This window comes from Siniperca chuatsi, linkage group LG23 (assembly GCF_020085105.1).
Source record: "Siniperca chuatsi isolate FFG_IHB_CAS linkage group LG23, ASM2008510v1, whole genome shotgun sequence".
Classification (NCBI taxonomy): Eukaryota; Metazoa; Chordata; class Actinopteri; order Centrarchiformes; family Sinipercidae; genus Siniperca; species Siniperca chuatsi.
Window position 1 is genome coordinate 18,050,373 of NC_058064.1, and position 23,059 is coordinate 18,073,431.

Genomic DNA, 23,059 nt, shown 5'->3' on the forward strand with positions numbered 1-23,059 from the left:
CATTTCTAAACAGGCCAGCTATCAGCTATGTGATGATGCTGCTGCTGCTTCATCACCTGCCGTGTCTGCAGCAGTTGAAGAATATGAACCCGTCACAAACTCTCTGTTTGCACCTTCCATACCCTGGGACCTTGTTCAGCGCTGACAGGCTCCTGATCCTCCTGGCGTTTACCAAAAGTAGATGAAAATGTGGACATTCAAGGTTAACTTCATGATGAATATAGTGAATGCATCCTTTTTAAACAATTTACAATCTACATGCAATGGAATATGTGTCACTTTTTAACTTGTTTTTAGAGACCTTTGATATTTTTTCATCATTTGAATAATAAAAAAAGGAAGTTAAAGCTGCACTAATCAATATTTTTATATGAACAATGGGTCAAATGACTATGTGTAATGTGAAAAGTGTTGATCATAGTGATGAGCCCACAGAGAATTATCACCCAATTTAGCAAATCCTCTCAGTTCTGTGTTGCATTTTAGCGTCTTTCATTGTTTTTGTTTCACCGCTCTCATCAGTGTCACTTCCAGCAGAAGAAGGCAGCTGCTTTCAGTAATAAAACTCCAAACAGCAGACAAAATTAGCGACTAGCTGGTGAACATAGTGGATTTAGTAGCTAAGGAAACAGATATTTCCCTCAGTAGCTGGTGGAGACCAAAACAGAGCTAAAAGGAGAGAGAATATTGGACTTACAGTCATAGGTGAACATGTGCTTTGTGTTTGCTGGGTGTGTAAATAGGCTTTTTTTTTTGCTAACATGTTAGCCATATTAACTTTCAAAGTTAATAATGTGTCAATGTTTTGTGCTTGTTGTGCTTCCCCCAAGTGGCAAAAAATCTATTAATGCAGGTTTCCAATTTGTAATTTTTTAGTACATCCAAAGTGTTTCTCTAGGAGGAGAAACACCTGGAGAGTTTATGCAGAAATGTAAACTGTTCGACTTACCCCAAACAGCCATGAATACAGCAAAGAAAACAGTCGCCCCATTGTCGAAGAGATGGGTGACCTTAGAAGAAGAAAGGAAATCCTTAACATGATGCAAAAAAATTTGATAGAAACATGATTTAGCTGAAGTTCACAGTTAATATTTATCTTTAACAACAAATGCGGTTTAGTTTTGATCCCTGACCACAAAATGTCTGAGTCAAACACATTTTGACACCAGAGTTGGCCTTAATTGAGCTAAAACGTTACATATTGTTACAATTCATTGACTCATAACACACTTTCCATGAGTACAATAACAAAGTACACAACAGCTGTGGGGAACATTTTGTCCCCTTGCTGAGGTGACAGTACCTTGGCGTAGATGCAGCTGTCTGACAGTCTTAGGTAGGGGCAGTACTGGTCACAGATGGGGCACATGATGATGTCAGTGGCCTGGCAGATTTCTTTACTGGAGAACAACATTTAGCTCATCAAACTCTGGTAAAGTTGGTATTACAATGTCCAGCAACAATGAAAGTGCCTTTGGTCAACATAGCAAAAGACCAAGCTGATGCAACTTTGAGCCTTCTGAAAAAAATGCAAGCAAGGACAGCTTTGAATGTGTGTTTTAATTAAATCATCTGAATACAACTACCAGCTCTAGGGACATAAATCTTTTATCAGAAAAGAGAGGAGGTGTGTTTGTTTATGTAAGTTGTCAATAAAGTTATGTTCTTCTGAAAAAAGAATTTGTTCTTGTTCTGCAGCACTGCACAGTGTTTCAGTCTTATAAAGTGATCACAGAGCTCATTTGCATTTACACGTAAAGCATTTATTTTACCCAGGCAATCCTGAATAAGTTTAATTTCCTTTATTTCATTTAACAGGCATCCAATACTACAAGGGTTACAAGGGTCAATTTCACACTCTGTTGTCTTATCTGTAATACTAAATTAGTATTGCCTTAAGAAAAGTGACTTGACTAGTGTCTGATCTGTACTTACAGACCATTTGTGCAGCAAACACAAACAAAAATTTGAAGCAGATAAGGCTTGTTCTTCCGTAGAAACTCAAAGTTTAAAAAGTAAAATGCTTTGAATACAACTACCAGCTCTAGCGACACAATTTCTTTTTTTTTTATCAGAAAAGAGAGGAGGTGTGTTTACCTGACCTGGCAGTGCTCCAGAGTGAAGATGCCATACAAGAATACCAAGAGGCCGACCAGAGCTGCAGGAAACAGCATCCCCGTGTACCAGCCGAGCCAGGCAAAGTACAAACCGATTTTCTCCCCAAAATACCTCCTGAAACAACAGCAGAGCACAAGAGGAACGAGTTAGAGATATTCTTTAGTTTGAGTATCCTTGAAAAAACATCCATATAGAAATATACTGTATCTAGTAAAACAGCAGATTTATATCCTGACAGTTCGGAGAGAAGCTGTGGACAACTGCAGCCTGTCGCAGCTTGTTCACTTTATGATAAAAAATTAGATGAAGGTAATAGTGTATTACTGCTACTACCACCTGCCGTGTTGTTTGGATTTTAAATATGACATTTAAACCTGTTTGAATGTCTGAATGTAGTTACCTGATGAGGTCAAGCGGTTGGTACTTGTACCAAACCCCCCACCAGGCCCAACACTCGTACAGCAGGTGCCGGTGGTTCTCTGCTCCGTGGGTTCTGATGGAGTTTTTGCTGTGGTATTTCCCCTGTTAGCCCACACACACACACACACACACACACACGTACACAGACATGGAGAAACATAAACTGCGTATGTATTGGTGTAACATGAAATCCATGACCGCATATATGACACATAAAGCAGTCATGACTTAAAAACAGGTGACAGATTATTTAATTAATGGCTTTATGGAGATCAGCCAAATTACCTCATGAAGAGGGAATGCTGCCTCATATGAATTATTGCTCAAAAGACGATTAAGTCCTGGAATCAAAAACAGAGAATCATGAAAGACGAGCAACAAATGCCAGATGCTGTCAGTCAAACAGTGTAGCAGATACTAGGGCTATAACATGATCTGTTCAAATTCCAAATTCTCAGTGTATAAACACAACAGCATGTCTTTTACTCCAGTGGAGGGCGTTTGTAAAAAAAAACACTGTCCATCGAGGGCATTGTATGTCCTGTTACCTTATGAGTTAACTATGCTACTGTTGTTCTCTTTGCTAACGGAAATTGGAAAAAACTTGAGTGCCATGCTGAACAGATCATCATGACACCAAACCAAATGAGAAGTAATGTGAAGAACCATTTTGAATTCAACACTACAGATGTTAAAATCATGGATAAAGGTACTATAAGGCTGTTTGCTTGTAAACTTTGTAAAATATGTTAGCTTAGCACTAGTGAGGCATCGCTATTTTTCCCCCACCCGTTGTCCAGCAAGTCTTGCCCTACTGTGCTGTAATTGGCTAGCTCATTACTTTGACGCTTCCTTGTGATTGGATGCTAGCATCACTGGTTTTTCTGTCAAATTTTTGCCAGGTCCCACAAGCAACACTAGTGACACTACTGACGCTGACGATAATGTAATAATAATACAAATATAAATATATGTTAAATCTACAGAGGGGATACAATTCATTTTAACTTTAAATTAATTCAATTTAAGCCCTTGTTCATATAACATTTGCTTCTCAGCAAATCATGTATTCATAACCATAACTTTATTCAATGAACATTTTACACTCAATCTTGAACCATGTTTTGCCATCAAGAAAAACAAGGGTTAGTGAACTGTATAAGATAACAAAATAGGCAAAATTATTTAAAATTAAAGCATTTCATTTATTATTTTATATAGGGAAAAAGCTATGCTTATTTTCTTAATGTATGCCCCTCAGAAGTATTAGTGCCAGTGTGGTAAATTAACTAATCAGATCTTTCCTATTTTGTAATAAAGACCAACTAGAAAATTAAGGCAATAAGTCACAGGCGAGGAAGCACTAAGGATCTCTATCATCCTAGGTCACAGCACACTAAGGTGGGACTTGCCACAAAACGGGTGGGGAAAAAATAACGAGGGGTGTCATCAGGAATGGACAAAACAACATCAACTCTACAGCGTAGTTTAGGATTAGGATACATGGGTTACGTTCAAATTAATTTGACAGAATTACATGTTCAAATTAGTTGAAACTTGAACTTTTGAATAAAGTGATGGCCCTACTGTATCTATGTTCCCAGGGTTCTATGTTCCCCAGTTCAATATTCTGTTAACACACATCAACCCTCCTATTGTGTTTGGGTCAAATTTGACCCGTTTCAAGTTCAAATATTTCAGAAATATTATCCAGTTTTTTTTATTGGGGCTTCAAAACAACTATATAAATACAACAAAACCAATTGTTTTCATTTTATTAGATTTTGAAGGTCTCTAAAAGAATTGTCACATCCGTGGTGAGTCTGGGTGGTTCTGTGGATAAAGGTTTACTCAGACTTGACTCAAAGTCTTGTTTGGGTTGGGTTTGATCCACAAAACTACCCAGAATGTTTTATTGCTGCATGTTTTCACCTGAGGAAGCATTAAGCTATGACCTTTGGTGAGTCCATGACTCCAACCATTTGATAAGTTCCCTCAAGTATAGGCCTATTATATTGAGAGCCATATGGCCATATAGCCCATGTCATATTAAGTGAACACAGAGCTGGGGAACATCTTTTTCAGGTTCCCATTATGTGCTATATAGAGCTGGGGAATATAGGGCCCTGGGAACATAGGTAGACCCTTTATTGTTCCCTATAGTACAAGATAAATTCAGTTAAATTTTAGGGAAAAGGCAACATTTGTACTAACTGCAAAATTAAGGTGTAGTGGAACAAAGAGGGACTTGAAAATACAGTGAAGATGTGCAACCACTGAATTTCTTTTATCCTTTTTCTTTCTGCAGCCCTTCCCAAGTTAGCTTCCATTTTCCTTTCATTTCTAATATTTCTAGAATTTGCAAAAATGCCCACGGGCAAACTCACCCATCTTATTTTTACCCTCCTCATATTTGACTCGCTGGAGGATGTGGTGAACGATGCGACTTCTGGTGGCGTTGTTGAAAAAAGTGTCTTTGTTGTGGATGATGAAACTGCAGTGAAACGAACCAGTTATTACAAATCTGTCAGCTGTGAATGATATTTCTGTGTGTGTGTGTGTGTGTGTGTGTGTGTGTGAATTTATATAAGAAAGGCAACAGAGAGAATTTCAAGTGGCAAAAGTACAAAAGTTCAAGTCATTTCTCAGGGCTTTTAAAGGAGTTTTTAAAGGGCAGTTCCATAAAAACTCACTGATGTATCCTTGATCGACTGAAGGGGGCGGTAAAGCTCTCGTTCTCCTCCAGGTCGGGCAGAGTGTCGTTGTCAAACTTCATGGGCTTGCGGGGAAGCCAGCCACGAAATTTGTTGATGCGCTTCTCCATCCTGCAAGTGAAGTTCACGTTAAAGCTGCCAGAGCAGAGTTTTGCTTCATCCGCTGATCTCATGCTGCTTCTTTGACTGAACACTCACCTGGTCATGAACTTGTGCCGTCGGTGCATGTAAAAGATTTTCCTCCTGGTATATGTTGGACATGGGGAATAATTAATTCAGTATTTAGTACAGTTAAGTAATGAGGATAATAACATAACTGAATGGTACTACTACTACTGATACCATTATTACTATTACTGCTTCTGTTGCTGCTACAAGTATCAGTTCTGCTATGTTTTTACCATTACTACTATTGCTGCTAATAATAAATACGATAATACTACTAATAATACAAACATTAAAGGTGTGGTCTTAAAGGTGTGGTCTTCGACCACTAGTAGCACTTCGGAGCAAAGTTTTTACAAATGGGCCCCTGTTTTTGACGGCAGATTGGACAGTTGGTGAAGGTAACATGCAAAGAATGGCAGCAATGCACCAACAAATCTTTTACAAGGAAGGAAATACATTAAACACGTTTTTTTTTAGACCTTTGATGAAACACACTCTCACCTAAAAGGCATGCGAATGTTCATGAGCTCTGCGTAGCGACAGAGAACATCCCATGGTGCATGAAGCTTCAGAAAAATCACGTCACTGTTTGTTAATGAGGCCTGTAAAGAAACCAAATGCACACACAACAATTTCATTTCAGCAAAGAAGATAAAATAGTTAAAATAGGGAGGACTACAAAATATCATCTCGGTGCAGGCAGCCGCATCAACATCTATTCAACATCAGCATGTTTGCGAGGTTCAGCTCTTTTCCTCACCTGTAGTGTCTGACTGAGTAGGAGTCAGTCTAAAGGTACATGAATCAGGAGCTAACTAGACCTAAAAATAACAAAATGAATCCACGCAAGAAAAGCACACACGTGGGCTGTTGAAAGAGACCAGAACCATTGTCTTCCCCTGAATGTTCTAGATAATGATGACCTTGATGTTACTGCATCATGTTAGTGCAGAAGTTAGCACACACACACACACACACACACACACACACACACACACACACACACACAGATCACAACATCCACATTTTCCACTCTTTCAAGTGACAGTTTTGCTAAATAAGAAGCAGCAGGGGAGAAGATTGCCAAAAGCACATTTGTTTTCGCTCTATGAGTGGTGGCTCACCAATGAACTCCACAACAGCACTCAGCTGTCAGCCCTGGTAGGACTGGACACAAAGGCTCTGAACATTTTAAAATTCAGCAATCTGGCCACTGAGATTACATTCATTATAAGATGGAGCATTAAATTGCTTCACACAAATTGGTATTGATGTTGCTTATGTTGCACGTTGTTGTGAATGCAGCTGCAGGTTTGCCAAAGTAATCACAGCAAAGCTAATTCGGTCTATAAAAGAACCTACCAAGCTTCCTTATGTGCAATCATCAGTTTAAGTGAAAAACCGCTTTACTGAGCAATGATAGCAAAAATATTTTTTTCTCAACACAGAAATGGAGGCCTGATGTGATTAGAAAGGCTATTCTTCAGGTGGAGCCCCATGATTATAGCTTCTGCCCTGCTGTGGTGCCCTTGAGTAAGACACTTAATCTCTATCAGCTAAGTTCTGCTCTGTGAATAAACTCGACCTCTCTTTAGTGGAGGGAAAGAAAAAAACATGTTAATGTTTAATGACAATTTTGATAGTCATTTTATATTCTGATTCATTAATGAAGTAGACATATTGCCATGGTCAGGCACCATGCTGTGTGATCTCTGCAGTATTCTGTGCAGTTTTTCCTCTCCGTGTGTGTGTCCTCCGTTTGTCGGTAGTGTATGTCTGTGTGTGTGTGTGTGTGTGCTCCAGCTCGCCGGGCTTCCACCTGCTGCTCATCACTGGCGCACCTGTCATCAATCACCATCAGTCTCCACAGCATAAAGACCGGGCACTTCCTCGTCTCCAGTGCCAGATCGTCTCCATATACCTGTACGAGCATACGTAATGGCCCCTCGTGCCACACAGCTAAGTACAGTTGTAGCTCTGTCTAGTAATCGTGTGTTGTTTTTTTTTTTGTAAACTCTCGTTTGCTTCTGCCACAGACATCCTTCTCTCCAGTGATCACAGCCACGTCACCTCACGGATCTCTGCCAACCTGTTTGCCCGTCCTGTTCCTGCTCCACCAGCTAGCCAGCGGTCTACCTGCTCCACCTGTGAAAACCCCCGTTCCACTCGGAGCCAGCTCACACCCACTCTTCGGAGCCGTTGCGGGCCTCCGGTCTTGGTTCTGTGCAGTCCGTCCAGGATTGAGTTCACCGCTTTCTCAAGAGCTGTAGCGGACAGCTCTGATTCCCCCCTCGAGAAAAGACTATATTTTTGCACTAACATCTGTGTGAATAAATACTGACTCCTAGTGTTCTGCATTTGTGGGTGCTGACATGTACATTACGACACATATCACATTAAGTGGTTACATCTTTTCAAATATAAATAATTTCTTGCTCTCCTACATTACACGTCACTGTAAAACAACCTTTTTCGGGCTGGTGGCCAGACAAAATATCCAATTTTAAAGCTGCTCCAATCAATATTTTTACATAAACAATGGATCAAATGACTATGTGTAATGTGTTACTTGTAGTGAGAAACCCACAGAGAATTTTGACCCGACTCTGCATCTCTTTGAAGCTCTGCAATGTGTTTTTAGCATCTTTTAGCCCATTGCTTTGGTTTTACAGTCCGCAACTTCACTGTTTTGGTTCAGTCTCATTGCTCTCATCAATGTTGTCTCCAGCCGAAGCAGGCAGCTGTTTTCAGCAAAAAAAGCTTTGCTGAACCCACTGTTCACTACCTGCTCAGCACCAAACGGCACACAAAAAGTTAGTGGCTAGCTGGTGAACAGTGGAACATTTAGCTAAAGAGCCAGATAGTTGGTTGGTTGAGACCAAAACTGTATTAGAAGAAGAGTGAACAGTGGACGTACATTCTTCAGGTGGTGAGGAAACACCACTCTGAACACTAATGTTGCTGTGTGTCTGCTGGATGTGTAATAGTAACTGGTTGCTAACACATTTGCTTTATCAACTTTATAAGGTGATAATATGTCAATGTTGTGTTTACAGCTTGTTGCGCTGCTATAAAATCAATTAATACAAGATTTCACTTTATGCTTTTGTAACTTGAGACTGGAATTTGTTTGGAAACGTTTCTGCAGTTTATCAAAGCAAATGTTTCTGGTCTTACTTGACACTTGTCAGTGTTAATGTGTATTATGTTGGATGACACAGAACTGCTAATATCTGGATTTTAATGTAAGGCCAGAACTGACATGCTGATTTAGCTGAACCCTGGTCAACATAATGAAATAAGCAGCGAGTGTAAATGTTCTTTACCTCCTTTTCCATCTGTAAGCCCTCTGCACGGATGTTCCGCTCAAATACCTCCCTCTTCTCTGACTGCGAGCTGGATTTCCTGTAAACCAGGATGTAGTCAATACGGCTCTTTCCATCACTGAAGCAAAGGCCGCTGGACTTACTCCTGCCCTGAGAACAGACAGACAGAGAGAGAGAGCGAATCAGGAAAGAATAGTATCTGGCCATTGGGAGGAAGAGTCTCTAAACTTGTTTTAAATTACTTCTCATCCATTGTTTAGCATGGATGGATATATAAGTGGGTGTTAACCTAGTTGTTACCTTTACACACATCACTCTATAAAGTACTCTGGCTTATATCTTCATTTGAAAGGAGCAATGACCTCAGGGAGCCCAGAGATTTAGTTTCACCACTGACCTCTGGGAGGCCAGAATCAGACTTTGTGTTGTCGTCCAGGATACTGCTGTGGGTTCCCGGGTTCAGCAGGGTGGAGTCGTCGTCTCTGGACGGACTGCTGATGTCCTCGGACCTTTCTCTCTGAAGCAGCACATTAACATCCTTCACAGCTGGAGGGAAGATGAGCAGAGTGTATAAAAGTAATATTACAGTAATATGGCAGTGAATGCTGCTTAGTGAATATTTACACACCAACAGACACAGAGCAACGTTATGTTTCTGGCCACCTGATGAATTTAACTCCAATATTCACTCTCTCCCTTTAGCTCTATTTTGGTCTCAACCAAAATCTGTCTCTTTAGCTGCTTAATGCTCCACTTTGTTCACCAGCTAGTCAGCTGGCTAGAGACCGAAACAAAATAGTTGTAGGCCGTAAAACCAAAATAATGAGCTGGAAGTCGCTAATATGCTCTCTCTCTTTATGAGCTGAGGGGAACAGCAGAGTCGGTTGATGAGTCTCTGTGGGTTCTTCACTACGAGCGACACCTTTCATGTTAAACATAGTAATGACCCAATCACCCACATGTTGCCGCACAAACTTACTGTGTATACACAGCTCTAGGGTTTCAGTGTACTAGTGGTGCGTTCACATCACACACTGCCCTGTTGCACACACTTAAAACTGTAAGCTGCCCAGTATCACAATGTCTCACCGAGGGGAGGCACATCGTCTTGAGTGCTGGAGTCCGGGGCTTCAACCGAGGATTCCTCCATGATATCGGCCTTCCCGCAGGAGGAGAAGGCAAGAGCTCTGTCCGCTGCCTGGTAGCCTGAGGCCGAGGGCTGCAGCGGGACTCTGTGTCGGTGGGGGCTCTGCCGCTGGGGCTCAGACCCATGTAGAGATAAACTCACACCTGTAGGACATAGAGAAAACGTTTTTACACTTTTTTATTACAGCATGTCTCTTCTCATGTATAAAAGCCTATCTAACTTAAGTAACCCATTGGTGCTACTTGTTGTCCCTTTTGTGATCTGTTTCTTGCTCTCATAGTAAAGACACAAAAAGTACAGTATAGAAAAAAGGATTACTCTAAAGGTGACAGAGTGAAAAAGAGCTCATTGTGAGTTCTGAAAGCCACTAAGTCAGCAACTAGCACTGTATTGGCTGAGTTATTAGTCTTGATCAGCCAACCTATCAACCACCGCTGATATATTATGGTCATGTTATTGTATAAGTGCATTGTGGTTTAGCAGTAAAAATGTACTTTCAAGCCCCTTTTACACACAATTTTCAGCTACTCTAAGCAGATCATTGCTCATGGGTAAGGTTCTAGGTTGTCACCATTCACACAAGACCGGTGCCTACAACTATAGTCATAGCAGCCTATTGCTTTATAAAATGTCTTCTTTAAAGCAATAACTTCTGTTTTACAAGTAGGTTAAAAATGTAATTTTCATACCAAAGTAAGGCTGTGTTAGACCAGTATTAAACCCAGGGACTACTTACACAAAGATACTGTGTAATAAATGTTTTTTCCCTCACTAGTCGAATCCCAGTTAAACAGTTTAAACCTGCATTAATTGATTTTTTGGCCACTTGGGGGCAACACGACCAGCTGTAAACACAACATTAACAGACTTTCACCTTATAAAAGTTCCAAACAGTTGCTTATTTACACATCCAGCAGACAAAGACCAACATTAGTATTCACTGGACGTTATATTTCTGACCACCTGGTGAATATAAGTCAAACATTCACTCTCCTTTTAGCTCCGTTTAGTCTCCACCAACTTCTGAGGGAAATATCTGGCTCATTAGCAGCTAAATGCTTCACTATGTTCACCAACTAGTGGTTAACTTTGTCTGTCTGCTGTTTCTTTCTGGACATAGACAGAGGGTTTAACAGAGCTTCTTCGCTAAAAACAGCTGCCTGCTGTGTCTGGAAATGATGCTAATGAGAGCTGTGAGAGTCAATCAAAACAGTGAAGTTGAGATCCGTAAAACCAAACCAAGATGTTAAAATGCTCCGCGGGATCATCACTATGAGCGACACCTTTCACACATTACACTGTGTTATTTGACCCATTGTTCATATAAAAATATTGATTTGAGCAGCTTCAAAAAAAATAGTAGTAATAATTCTTCATCGTAAGTGAATACGTTTACATTTATTGCTCTCATTAATGAATGTTCCTTGTAAAATGCCCATCTAATTGTTAAAGTCTTCCACAGAACACAGGAGGTTAGCATCTTGAAGCTAGCTTGGGCAGCCATGGTTTTTAGTTTGGAAATGTCTCAGGTAACCAGCGTGCATACTGACTTAATTCTATTGAAGACAGGACAGAACTAGAAAGCTTTGTGCAACAGATCAGCTTAGACAGTGATGTCTGACTCTTTGTTGGGTCAAAGTCCATTTTAACATTAAAAGCCAAAACAGGTTCAGAGAAGTGGGTTAGATAATCATTCACTCTATCACAAACCTTTTCCCTGGGTTGTTGCTATACTGTAAAAACAAAATTAGAAAAGGTGGAATGATGATAGAACAAGCAGGAATAGAGAGTAAGACAGATAATGTGAGAAAGAAAGATGTGTAAAAGTCAAAGAGGGAAGAGTTTACTGACAGCTCAGTAACTTTTATCTCCTTAATAAGGATTAACCTTGAAAGACCTTGACTTAGCAAAACAGCTTAAATCAACTCTAAATAGGTTTGTATCTCTTACTTTCAGGAGAGCGGGAAGACTTCAGGAGAGGTGGGTGGCTGTCTCATAAGTCTGCATGCTGTATTTTTCGTTTGTGACATGAAAAGTGACTCAGCTAAATTTTTCTGCTGAGCCTTAGTACCGGGGACAGAGATGGAGATTGGGGAAGCGTCTCGGCTGTTAATCAGCGGCTGATGCTTTGGAACACTGGAGCCTATGGATGCAGCTAATAGAAACGCGATAAATTTCATACTAGTGAAAAATCAGTGCTCCGCGTCCCCTTCCTTTACTCAGAGCGGTACTTTCACTACGCTGGGGTTTATCTATCAATACAGGAGCTGCAGTGGCCAGAGAGGGCGAAAACATTCACATGAATTGGAAGTTATCCAGAGATGAAGTTGTCCAGTGGAATAAAAAATTTTTTCCCAGAAGTTGAATAGAGCCTCATGGTTCAGTGTACTGTACTGTATATTAATATATAATAATAATAATAAACATAGCCTGGTAATTAAAAGACTTGAGACAAGACATTTTCTGAATCTTCTATTCAGTGTTATTTTGCACTTCTTACACAGACATGTATGTAATGACACGGGGATCAACAGCACTAGCTTGTTAACGTCACCTCCCCATATTCAAGACGCTCACCAACACCGTTTCCTCAGCACCCACAGCACTCCAACGCCGGTCTCATTAAAGGGAGAGAGAATTGCTTACTATAAATATTGGCTCTCAGAGGACTGACACACTACATATTAGCCTACATCATGCTGCTGTGCCCGAGACAGTGGCCAGTCAAACAATGTGTCCATCAAACTTTAACGGTACGTCTGTAACCCAAGCCACAACTGAGGTCACATGGTACTGAAGCTTTGGCAGCACACAGAGAGAAGTGTAACAGAACTCAGTAACAGTAAATACAACTTCAGGTGTTTCATTAACTATCTGATATTTGACATTGTCTTTTCTCCCCATTCCCTCCCCTTCTTACAACACTCAGACAAAATTAAAAGGATAGCTAGGCACTACAAATCCAGGCAATACACACACCTTACAAACTGTACATAAACAGTACTTCAAATTATAATTACATGTGGGAGCTACCAATTAGTTACGTTACAAACCATCCAGACCTCTGGGACAGGTCTGCTTTCTGTCCCCGGAGTCAGAACTAGACATGGAGAAGTTTTTATTTAACATATATCTGGAACAAACTCCCAGAAAGCTGCAGGTCTGCTGCAACTTCTTTTAAATCAAGGCTGAACACTTCTGTTTGCCGCTGCCTTTTATTAAATCAAATTTGAGGCTTTTTGTCTTACAATGCACTGTAACTTTTACTCTCCTGTTTTATCTTATTTTTATTTTCTATTTAACTCTACAGTCCAACAGTGGGACTGTAGTACATGGGAAGATGGCTGTCCTGACAACAAAAAGAGAAAATGCGAATCACTTTGCTGACTGAACTCGTTTCCTTCAGTTCAGTTTAAAGATTTGTAGTCAGTGGCTGTGTAATTCATTCATTTACTGGCTGCTTTTTTTTTTTTTTTTGCTGTTCAAAAAGACCAACAGCGTGGTGAGTCTTCTCTTGTAAAATGATCTAGCTGATCCTAGTATGTCAGTGTCAGTAGTCTCATTCTCCTTTCATGTACAGTATATTGTATCAAAAATGTAAACTCATCAACCCAATAGTTTTGAATCAGGACCTCCAGTATTTGGAGCAAGTAGCTCGTGAAAATGAATGTGTGCAGAAGTAAGTAGGCTACGCCTGTTATTTCAGTGTGTCAGATACATATTTAATCAGCATTTCACATCTTATGCTGCTCATCTCATTTTCAGCTGGTGTTTCTGCCTTCTCAGTCAACAAAAGATTATTACAGATTTCAAGCACATCATTGGGTGTGCTGTTAGGTAGCGTTAGGTAACTTTAGTTCCTTACAATTGTTGAAAGGTATACCTAAATGAGTTGGGGAGGGGGGTCAAATGATTTGGACTTAATAAGTGGATCCACACTGAATTTAAATTTGATAAGATACTATCAGACCCTAAATGTATAAAACCCACTCATCGTTATGTCAAATAAAGACATTTCTTGTTCGCTTCTAAATGCACAGTTGACAATATTCTCCAATAAAGCTCAAACAGCCTTGGCTGAATTGCTGCTTTCACATTTAGCACACTATTTATGACATATCTCATCTGCACAAACGGTCCAGCGGTCAAATTTGCACAGATGGCATGAGGCGAAAAATTTGCTTTGCTTTCTGTCTGAACACAACAACCCTGGTGATGTCATCAAGGTTATCTTAGCTTTGGTTTGGAGACTTAACATTTTTAACAGAAAGCTTTTAGTTTCAAGGACACGGCTGCTCAGCAGGCAGGGAAGAGCTGACAAAAGACACTATAGAGTTGCATTGTGGGAAGTGTAGCATCCAGTGCTTTTGGAGCTTGACCCACAGTAGTGACTAAAAGTTGGGATATCTTAGCTTCTGTTGCACCAATTTTGACCATTCAAAAAAAAGCTGCTTCTAACAAGGATGGTGCAAAACTAAATCACTGGAGCGTCCCTTTAAAATACATTTGGTTTGGCTATTAATTTCTTACGTAATTAGCCTGCACCACAATATAAGCAGCAGGACATCTGTCTAAAATTTATTGTAGAAATAGGACCATTGCCGCATCAAAGTGGATTTTATGAAGAACTACTTGATTGTGGGTTTCTACCCACAAATTTATTTTTATCATTTGCTTATTTGATAAATAAAGCCCCATTAATTGTTATCTTTGCCCTTTTAGTTTTTGAGACAAAAAAAACATTCTTACCTAAAAAAAACCCCACTCAATAACAACGTGGTTCCTTGCGTAACACAACCCAGCCTGGATTGCAGGGGGAACGGGAAGAAGAATGGGAGGTGGTGGGTGTGTGTGATGTGTTGCCAAGAGGATCGGATGTCAGTCACTTGTGAGGAGGAATCGTTCATATCATCTGGATGCACCCATCATGCCCTAGGGTTGACAAGGGGTTGCATGTTCTGCCTGACGGCAAGCAGCGGGGATTTTGCGCCTGCCAACCTGCTACTGGTGCCTGAGCGGCACACACACACACACACACACACACTTACACACACATTCCCCACAGAGGCATGACCCATTTCTGTGTCTTACAACTGATGCATCATGGAGGATGAAGAAGTGGAGTGTATGAAGGGTAGACAGCTCAAAGAGTAAATGAGAGAGTGTGTGTGTGAAGGTCAAATGCTTGCATGGTCACAGGGAGCTGCGTGAAAGAGATGAAGCAGCATAAAGGGGAAACACACGAGAGAGAGCACTGCAGCAAAAAAACATCCACTCTGGAGAACAAGCTGCCTTTGCTTCAAGACAACTTGACAACACTCACCGTGTGAAGGTGGAGAGAGGTAGAGAGGCAGCTTCACCCCTCAGAGGGGAAGGGGGAAGGGGAGGGGGCTTCCCAGCCGAGCCGCAGCAGACGCCAACACAGCCAGAAGACTCTTCCCCATACACACACACATGCACACACACAGCGGTCACCCCTCCTCCCCCCCAGCTCCAGCGTGCAAATGACCTCGCTGAGGGAAACAAAAAAACACGACGTCCCACGAGGGAAACCAGCATCCCCACTTTTTACTCCTTACTCCTCATCACTGCATCGGCTGATCCAACATCACTATACAAGTAAACACACACACACATTCCATCGCACAGGCGGATCTGTCATAGTGTAGATGCTAAGACCAGGCAGCAAGAAAGCTCACAAGAGCTGTCAAAGATCTTCTCTGGAGAAAAAAACACAAGCATGAGCAGGATGTTTACAGTGAGAGAGAGAGAGAGAGAGAGGAGGTGCGTGCCGCTCATCGGTATTCTTAATCAGTCGTCCCTGGCAGCCAATCAGAGGTCAAGCTGCTCTGGAAGCGGCCAATCAGAAAGAAGGGCTGGTTGTGTCAGTGTTGCTGTAGCCCAAAGCAATGACAGTTGGCACTGATGACAGTGTCAGTGTCTATACCTCTGGAGACTCAAGGGCACACACACAAAGACACATATGCACCACTCTACAGCACACACACACACACACACACACACACACACACACACACACACACACACACAAACACACACACAGATATTAAAGGATAGGTTCACATTTTTTCTAGTCTATCCTAAAACAATACTAAAATGCCCACATGTAAGTTGAAAGATTTATTGGTCACTGTAATCATTCCTTACTAAAAACAGTCTAACTTTGAAATATATCTACTTGATTTGTCTAACACAGACTGCTGAAGCCTCACATTAGCTTCAGCTAAACATTACAATGAATTTTGCATGGGGGACTAAATTGTGTACCCCATTTTTTTCTATTGAAATCAGTTTAGGAAGATACTTTCCATTGCTTAGTGAAACCTCCAGGCCGTTTAGACACTTCTGTGCATATATTATCCATATGCCAAGAGCTCCCCTGACAATATGAAGCATTTCGACCAGCCAGAGCTATTTTGAATAGTATTTTACTAATTTAAATGTCAATCTGCTGCTCCAGTAAACTCAGGGCTCATAGTTAAGAACATGTACTGTACTACACTATACATACTCGTGCTGCTGTCGCAGAGCGTCTCCTGACTGGCACTGAAGCTGGGCAGCGGGGTGACTGACAGCGACGCCGGGCAGGACATCGGCTCGAGATGCTCGCTGCTGGGCGGGACAGCGGAGGCCTCAGAGTGAACGCAGTCTGGGCTGGGGAGATTCTGGCCGGTCGCTGGGAAAGGACTCTTCCAGTGGGAGAACCCGATGGCCACTTGACCACCGAGGTCAAATCCTGCCGAAGGAGTCAGACCACAATCAGAGCAAAGAGAGATGAGGAGAAATATATTTTAAACTTTTACTTGGATTTGTTTTATCTGTTTTGTCTTTATCTTTATATACAACATAAACTTATTCCAACCTCACACTATAAGACTAGCATGGACTCTGTGACCTCTGACCTCTTAAATGGCTCTTTGTAATGCTGGTAGATAGTGAACCATAACAGCCCAAACTCTCACAGTAATCTCCTCAGCAATGTTGCCCTCTAGTGGTGGAAGCTGTCAACATCATTAAAACATCCAACAAACTGTCATCAGGCATTACCCAGCATTTTATTGAGACTTGCAGTTGCAAGCAAAGGTGTTTACAGATGGCAGAGACAACTCAGCAACTGTCACTTGTTACAACTTCTACTACTAACTAATAATAATCACATTTTGCATAACAAAATATACAGAGTGACAGGAGAAAAGCATATTCTTAACTAGACTTTTACTGCCACAGATCAAAGTACAAAACCAGTGGGTCTGATATCATTGATAAGTGAAAGGGACTAAAATGTATAAAATTAAATATAGTTTACAATGTTTTTAATACAACCAGTCGGTAATAAAGAAACAGATGGCAATGGCCTAAGGGACAACAAATGATTATTTTTATTTTTTAAATCTTTAGTTATTGGATAAAGGTGGTATTGTCGGAGCTGTGTTTCTTGACATCAAGAAGGCATTTGACACAGTTAATCATAGAATTCTCACGTTCTCTAGCTTCAACTTTTTATTAGATGCACTTAAATGATAAAATCATATCTGTTAACCCTCTGAAACCCAAGCATTGATTTTATTGATGTAAAAATAGTTTTTTCCATTTCTTTGAGGATTTTGTGAAAACGCTGAAATTGCAACAGGGGGTCTAAATGCTTAAAAATACCACCACTATAATTTTAACAAAGTCCATATATTATTAGGAATTGATCATTCAATATTATCAAAATATGTATATTAAAAATTATTTATATTGATATGAAACAGGGCCTCTTATCAATCTCAGTATGTAAGAGTACAAAATCATCAATCAGCTGCCATCTGTCTGTCCACAGGTGTCCCACAAGGATCTATCCTGGGCCTATTGCTATTTACATTTTATATATCAAGGATTTGCCATCTGTATGTTCTGGAACCAACATCCAAACGTATGCACACAACAAACGTATGTACATGGTAGCAGTTTGACAAAAGTTGCTAATGAACTCACAAACTTCATGGTTCATGTAACAGCATGGTTAAAGCAATGCTGCTTGCAACTAAATGTGTCTAAAACAATATGGGTCTTTTTCACCAAGACAAACAGTAGGGCCAGATGTGTTTGTATCAGCTGAGAGGCTACATGTCGTATTTAATTACAAGACTACCCTAGAATGTCACAGTCACGGCTAACTGTCTTTCCCTTGTGCCTCAGGATCATCTCCCATCTCATGCCTGCCTCCCTGCAACTCCAGCCTGTCCAAGCTCTGCCATCCACCATCGTCGCTCTGCCCTCTGTTTCTGCCAGCCAACTTCTCCTCGAAGTTCTCCTCTTACTGAGTAGGGAAAAATGTATTAAATATGTAGATATTTGTCTTATGTACTAGATTATACATGGCATGACTTCTGCTCAGACAGTTTATCAACATAAGAACATATCAGTTCAATTCACAAGAGGTGCTGCAAGAGGGGATCGCATTATCCCACTGAGAAAAACTGTCCATCATTTCGTTGCTTTGTCTTGTCTTGTGAGCCTCTGTGTAGCATGTTTTAAATGGTACCTGGTCGTGTGGTGTAATGGTGTCTTGAATGATTTTTTTTAATTAACATTAATATTCTCTTTTCTTATTATTGTTCTGCATGCTTATAAATGATCTAAATAACTTAATTTTGATCTTCTATTCTGTTTTTAGAGTGACTTTGTAACATCCGTCCAGGTACTACAGATAAAAAATAACCTCTTGGCTAACTCTGGCGCATTTACACCAACGTTTATTAATTTGCACCGAACCTGTTAAATAAACCAATAAATACAATTTAAATATTATTAAAATAATTAATGAATAATTGTCAGTTTTCAGGCAGAGGTTTGGTGGTGAGTGTGGTTGTGCTCAGTCATGAAGGGGAGCAGTTATTAGATGACAGGCCATGAAGTTCCTCAGCATCACTCTGATAGAAGAAGAGCAAAGAGCAGCTTTCCAACTCTGTTGCTCTCTCTGCTTCATGAGGACCCACAGACTGCTGAACCAGCTCGGCTCGCATCCGGCCTTCGATTTTGTCTACAGCAGGCATCTCTCAGTTTCATGAGGCCTCCGAGACTGGTGACCCAGCTCAGCTCTGGGCTGGCACGAGTCTGAGCTCAGTGTCTCTGGCAGGTTGATGGGCCAAACACGGCCGTAAATTTTGTGTTTCTTCATCCAAACACAGGGTAAAGTAGCACTGTGAATTTTTCACCTCAAACTATTTTCTTTTCAGTCTTTCTCAAAATGGTGTTTGCTTTTGATGATCCCACTGAGGACACACAAGTCACAAGATGTGACTTAAAGCTTTGGAAAATGTCCAGTAGGTGTAGCTTGTGCTAAGAATTTTTTGTCAAACTACTTCAAAGGTCAATAATGAACATTCAAGATTAAAATGTAACAGCACTGTTTCCAAAAATTAAACTTCTTCATTACTGGTCTTTGATGCAACACTAGATTTCAGCAGCTTGAAACCCTGAGTTTTGAACACATTTCAGTTGTCTTCATTGATCACAGGTCTGTGTGGTAGGGTCAAAGTTGGTTGTGGTTCTCTGGAGGTTCTGTTATGTCACACACATTTTAAATACTTGGGAAAGCTGTATGAGTGAATTCTTTTAGCATCTATCTTGTGGCATCCAATGTTAAGGTATCCATTTTGTAGCATCTTTTAAATAATAAGGAAAATAAATGCTAGAAAGCAACTCAAATAAACAAAAAAGGCCCTGAGACTGAATTAACTAACATTAACATTTGTCTACATTTAATTACATCACATGTAGCACTCTACTGAACTAAAAAAGTGGTTCTCAGTCTGAGATTCAGGGACTTCCTTCTCTTCCTTTTCAAAATGTGTAGTCAGTTGTTAGTATGATTGTCACTGGACTACATAAACATGATGACCTGGGATCAAATGTGCGTGGATACCTCACCCCGCTTTAATTCCCAGGCCTTTGTTTGTTTATACTTTGATCAAGTGTCTGACTCTAGTACTTTATACACCTGGACTGTGAGTGTGGAATTTCTTTTACCTTAAAACTGAGTCGGTACCTGTGGCAGGTCATGAGCAGCTAAGCATGGTTCAGACCCACAGAACTTTATTCCTTCTTCCTTATCGAGAAGTCAGCTGCACATAGACCACATTTCTGCACAACTATTAACCATTCATGCACATTCATAATGGAATAAATAATAAAGTTTGCCATTTGTACATTTCATTTTCAGCAAAGGAGAAGGCAAACATTCTACTTTCACTGGAAACAATAAAAGTTGATACACTTATATTTTTAAACAGCAGGCATCTCCCAATATCATCTAAGTTTAGAAAGCTATATGTAAAATATCAGTGAATAGTCAACTTTACCGTTAGCTGTTACAATAGATTCTTTTCAATCAATGTTCTTTACAAATTAAACAAATCAAAAGGGAATAGAAGTAGGCCTACTAAACATTCACACAACAGTATGGTTACTAATACCTAACTTTAGCTGAAGCCAATGAAGTTGAGCTTAATGTTTTTTACACTCTTTTTAACTCTTTGAACTCTGACATTTCACTTAAATTTCACCTTAAATCAATAGTTTGACATTTTGTGAAATACGCACTTTTTGCTTTCTTACTGAGAGTTAGATGAGAAGATGAATACCACTCTCATAGCTGTGCTTTAAGTTTGGCACTAGAGCTAAGAGGCAGTTAGCCTAGCTTGTCGTTTTACTGTACATTTCTGTTAGGACGGATTAAACAAACGAGATGTAGCGTGTTAATTAGTGAACTGTAGAGGAGCTGGTAGATTTATTTTTCAACTTTGGTCAAACAAAGGCTGTTTTTCCCTGCTTCCAGTCTTTATGCTAAGTTAAGCTAATCACCTCTGGCTCTAGCTCCACACTTAACACACAGACCTGAGAGTGGTATCAATCTTCTCACGTAACTCTCGGCAAGAAAGCATATTTCCCAAACTGTCGAACAATTTCTTTAAGTAACTTAAACATTATTATACCTACACACACTAAAGCATTCAATCCAACAACACTTTTTTCACTGTAATTCAGCCTGAGATACATTATGTGGTAACTGTGGACAGGATCTTGTGTTAAAGATAAAATTCTGTTTTGTGGGTTTGGTTAATTGGTTGCATATTCTACAGTATGTACTAATGAAGAGATTAACACAGACAGGTCTTATTTAGCGTACATGATCCCTGTTTGGGATATTCATTATCCGAACATACAGCACAGTATGCTGTGATTTTCTTCTTCTGCTGATTTCCTGCACACTGCCATTATGTGACACACCGGGGGGCAGGTAGGACTAGGGAACACACTCACCGCCACCTCTTAGGTTCCTGTGAAACACGAAGCCAAGCAAATTTCGAAGATACATCAGCAATGAACAAACACAGCCCGATCAATAGCAGAGTAGTGGAACGCCTGGCAGTCTCTGAGCCTCCCAGCTCGCTCCTCACACAGCACAATCAGCTGGAGGATACATTCTGAGAGGAGGGGTGAGGTAAATCTGAGCTACACATCTCATCTCAGCTATTTTACAGCCTCAGATTCTCTCAAAGAATAAAGGGGTTTTCACACGATGGAGTGTGACCAATGGGTGTCCCCGAAATAATGTTTGTGCTCAAGTCAGCACTTGCAACAACTAGAGTACAGAGAAGGTCTTTATTTTCCCTGAGGGGAATGTGTCTAGTACAACACCTTTTGGCAAGAAAAATCTGACTGCTGCTTAGAAATTATAGGAAAGGGGATATTCTTCGGTGTGTGAAAGTTTTTAAACAAAAATAGTCAAGGAGTACAGTAAATCATAGCAGTAATTATATACGTACTTTAAAGTAAGTTTTACTCATTTTCAGTGCAGGGACTACTCCTCACTGTCCAGGCTAAAGAGTCACACCAATTTACCTAAGCATCTGTGCATGAAAATGAGTACAAAATAGCACAAAGTTTGAGTGGAACAAAGTCTGAATGTTGTTGTTTTTTTGTCCCATTTACTCTCTTGCACAAGAGCCAGCAGCTCTTAAGTATCAGACACAGCGCAGACTTTGCTCTTTCATTTTCTAAATTAAAAACACATCCCATAACAGCTCATTCATTCACTGCACAAATGCCCACAAGGAGAGATTTTCTTTATTTCAGTGATGGACAAATGCCGGAATATTTGAGACTTGATTGGAGAGTAAAGTATATGCTGGAAATTCTGATTTCTTTTTTTTTTTTTACTTTGTACTTGTACTTGTGTGTTTTTGTTCTAGGTTTGTGTTAGGATTCCATGTTGCAGTAGTTTATGGCTTAAAGTAGGAATTATGCTTCTGCGGAGATGTACGCAAACGTCTTTGCGAGTGTTATGTGTAACCGTAGGTCGCATTGGCTTACAGAGGAGCAGTGCACATCTTCCAAATCTCTACAACACCTAGTGCGGACCTGGACATCAAGCAAGCTTATTGGTTGATTCAACATCCTGTCTCAGTTTGGGCGAACATTTCAGCATAGTACTGCCACACGTGATCTTCTAGCAGAGCCTAAAAACAAACAAAATTCCTCTTCAAGGCTGTTAATTTTGTATATCTTGTCATTGCCCCATCCAGACAACGCTTGTTTCGCGAATGTAGTGGTTTGTTTACAGGATGAAAGTAATTTCCGTCTCCTGATTTCTTCTACGTTTTCTTTACATTATGGTTTGCTAAACGTGACACTGCTTCCAAGTGGACATGTACGTTATACCCCCAATCCGTACAAGTATAATAAGAAATACACACGACAACCATTTACTGTACATTCGCTTACTTGCACTCTGGAGAAGCATAACTCCAGAGAAGAGCTTAAGAATGCTCTTTGGTCTTATGTTTCAAGGCTAAAATAATGGTAGCAAAATTTAAAATAGGGTGAAAGACTGTACAGTCAACTAAGGACATAAAATCACATTTAATAGTCATATCAAGTCAAATTTTCACTTTATTGTTTTAAGTTGATATTATAGCTTTAAATGCATGTTTTTCTGTATAACCCTAAATTTTCATGACTAAATTAAAGTTTGGAAAAAAACATTCTTAATTATTATTTATGAAAAATCTACCAATAAAAAAACTCCTGCTTTATCAGGACTGTGTGGATATGGTTTGATCAGATTGATTGACAGTGGCCTGGCAACTCCACAACTG

General features: G+C 40.2%; 1 protein-coding gene across 4 annotated transcripts in view; it reads right to left on the minus strand.

Moving 5' to 3' along the window:
* LOC122871278 (anoctamin-4-like) overlaps window positions 1-23,059 on the minus strand; it is a 50,682-nt gene that overhangs the window by 18,100 nt on the left and 9,523 nt on the right. Inside the window, exons 2-15 of one of the 4 annotated variants that reach the window (XM_044186198.1) lie at window positions 18,049-18,216; window positions 16,426-16,650; window positions 9,836-10,036; window positions 9,144-9,292; window positions 8,747-8,896; window positions 5,922-6,022; window positions 5,451-5,495; window positions 5,232-5,363; window positions 4,926-5,032; window positions 2,824-2,879; window positions 2,519-2,640; window positions 2,098-2,232; window positions 1,304-1,400; window positions 950-1,010 (exon numbers count right to left, since the gene is read on the minus strand). In XM_044186198.1, coding sequence (XP_044042133.1) covers window positions 950-1,010; window positions 1,304-1,400; window positions 2,098-2,232; window positions 2,519-2,640; window positions 2,824-2,879; window positions 4,926-5,032; window positions 5,232-5,363; window positions 5,451-5,495; window positions 5,922-6,022; window positions 8,747-8,896; window positions 9,144-9,292; window positions 9,836-10,036; window positions 16,426-16,507 — 1,438 coding nt within the window. In that variant the 5' untranslated portion in view covers window positions 16,508-16,650; window positions 18,049-18,216. Of the gene's footprint in view, window positions 1-949; window positions 1,011-1,303; window positions 1,401-2,097; window positions 2,233-2,518; window positions 2,641-2,823; window positions 2,880-4,925; window positions 5,033-5,231; window positions 5,364-5,450; window positions 5,496-5,921; window positions 6,023-8,746; window positions 8,897-9,143; window positions 9,293-9,835; window positions 10,037-15,216; window positions 15,887-16,425; window positions 16,651-16,816; window positions 17,043-18,048; window positions 18,217-23,059 lie in introns of those variants that run through there. The other 3 variants (XM_044186200.1, XM_044186201.1, XM_044186197.1) reach the window with 3 other exon arrangements.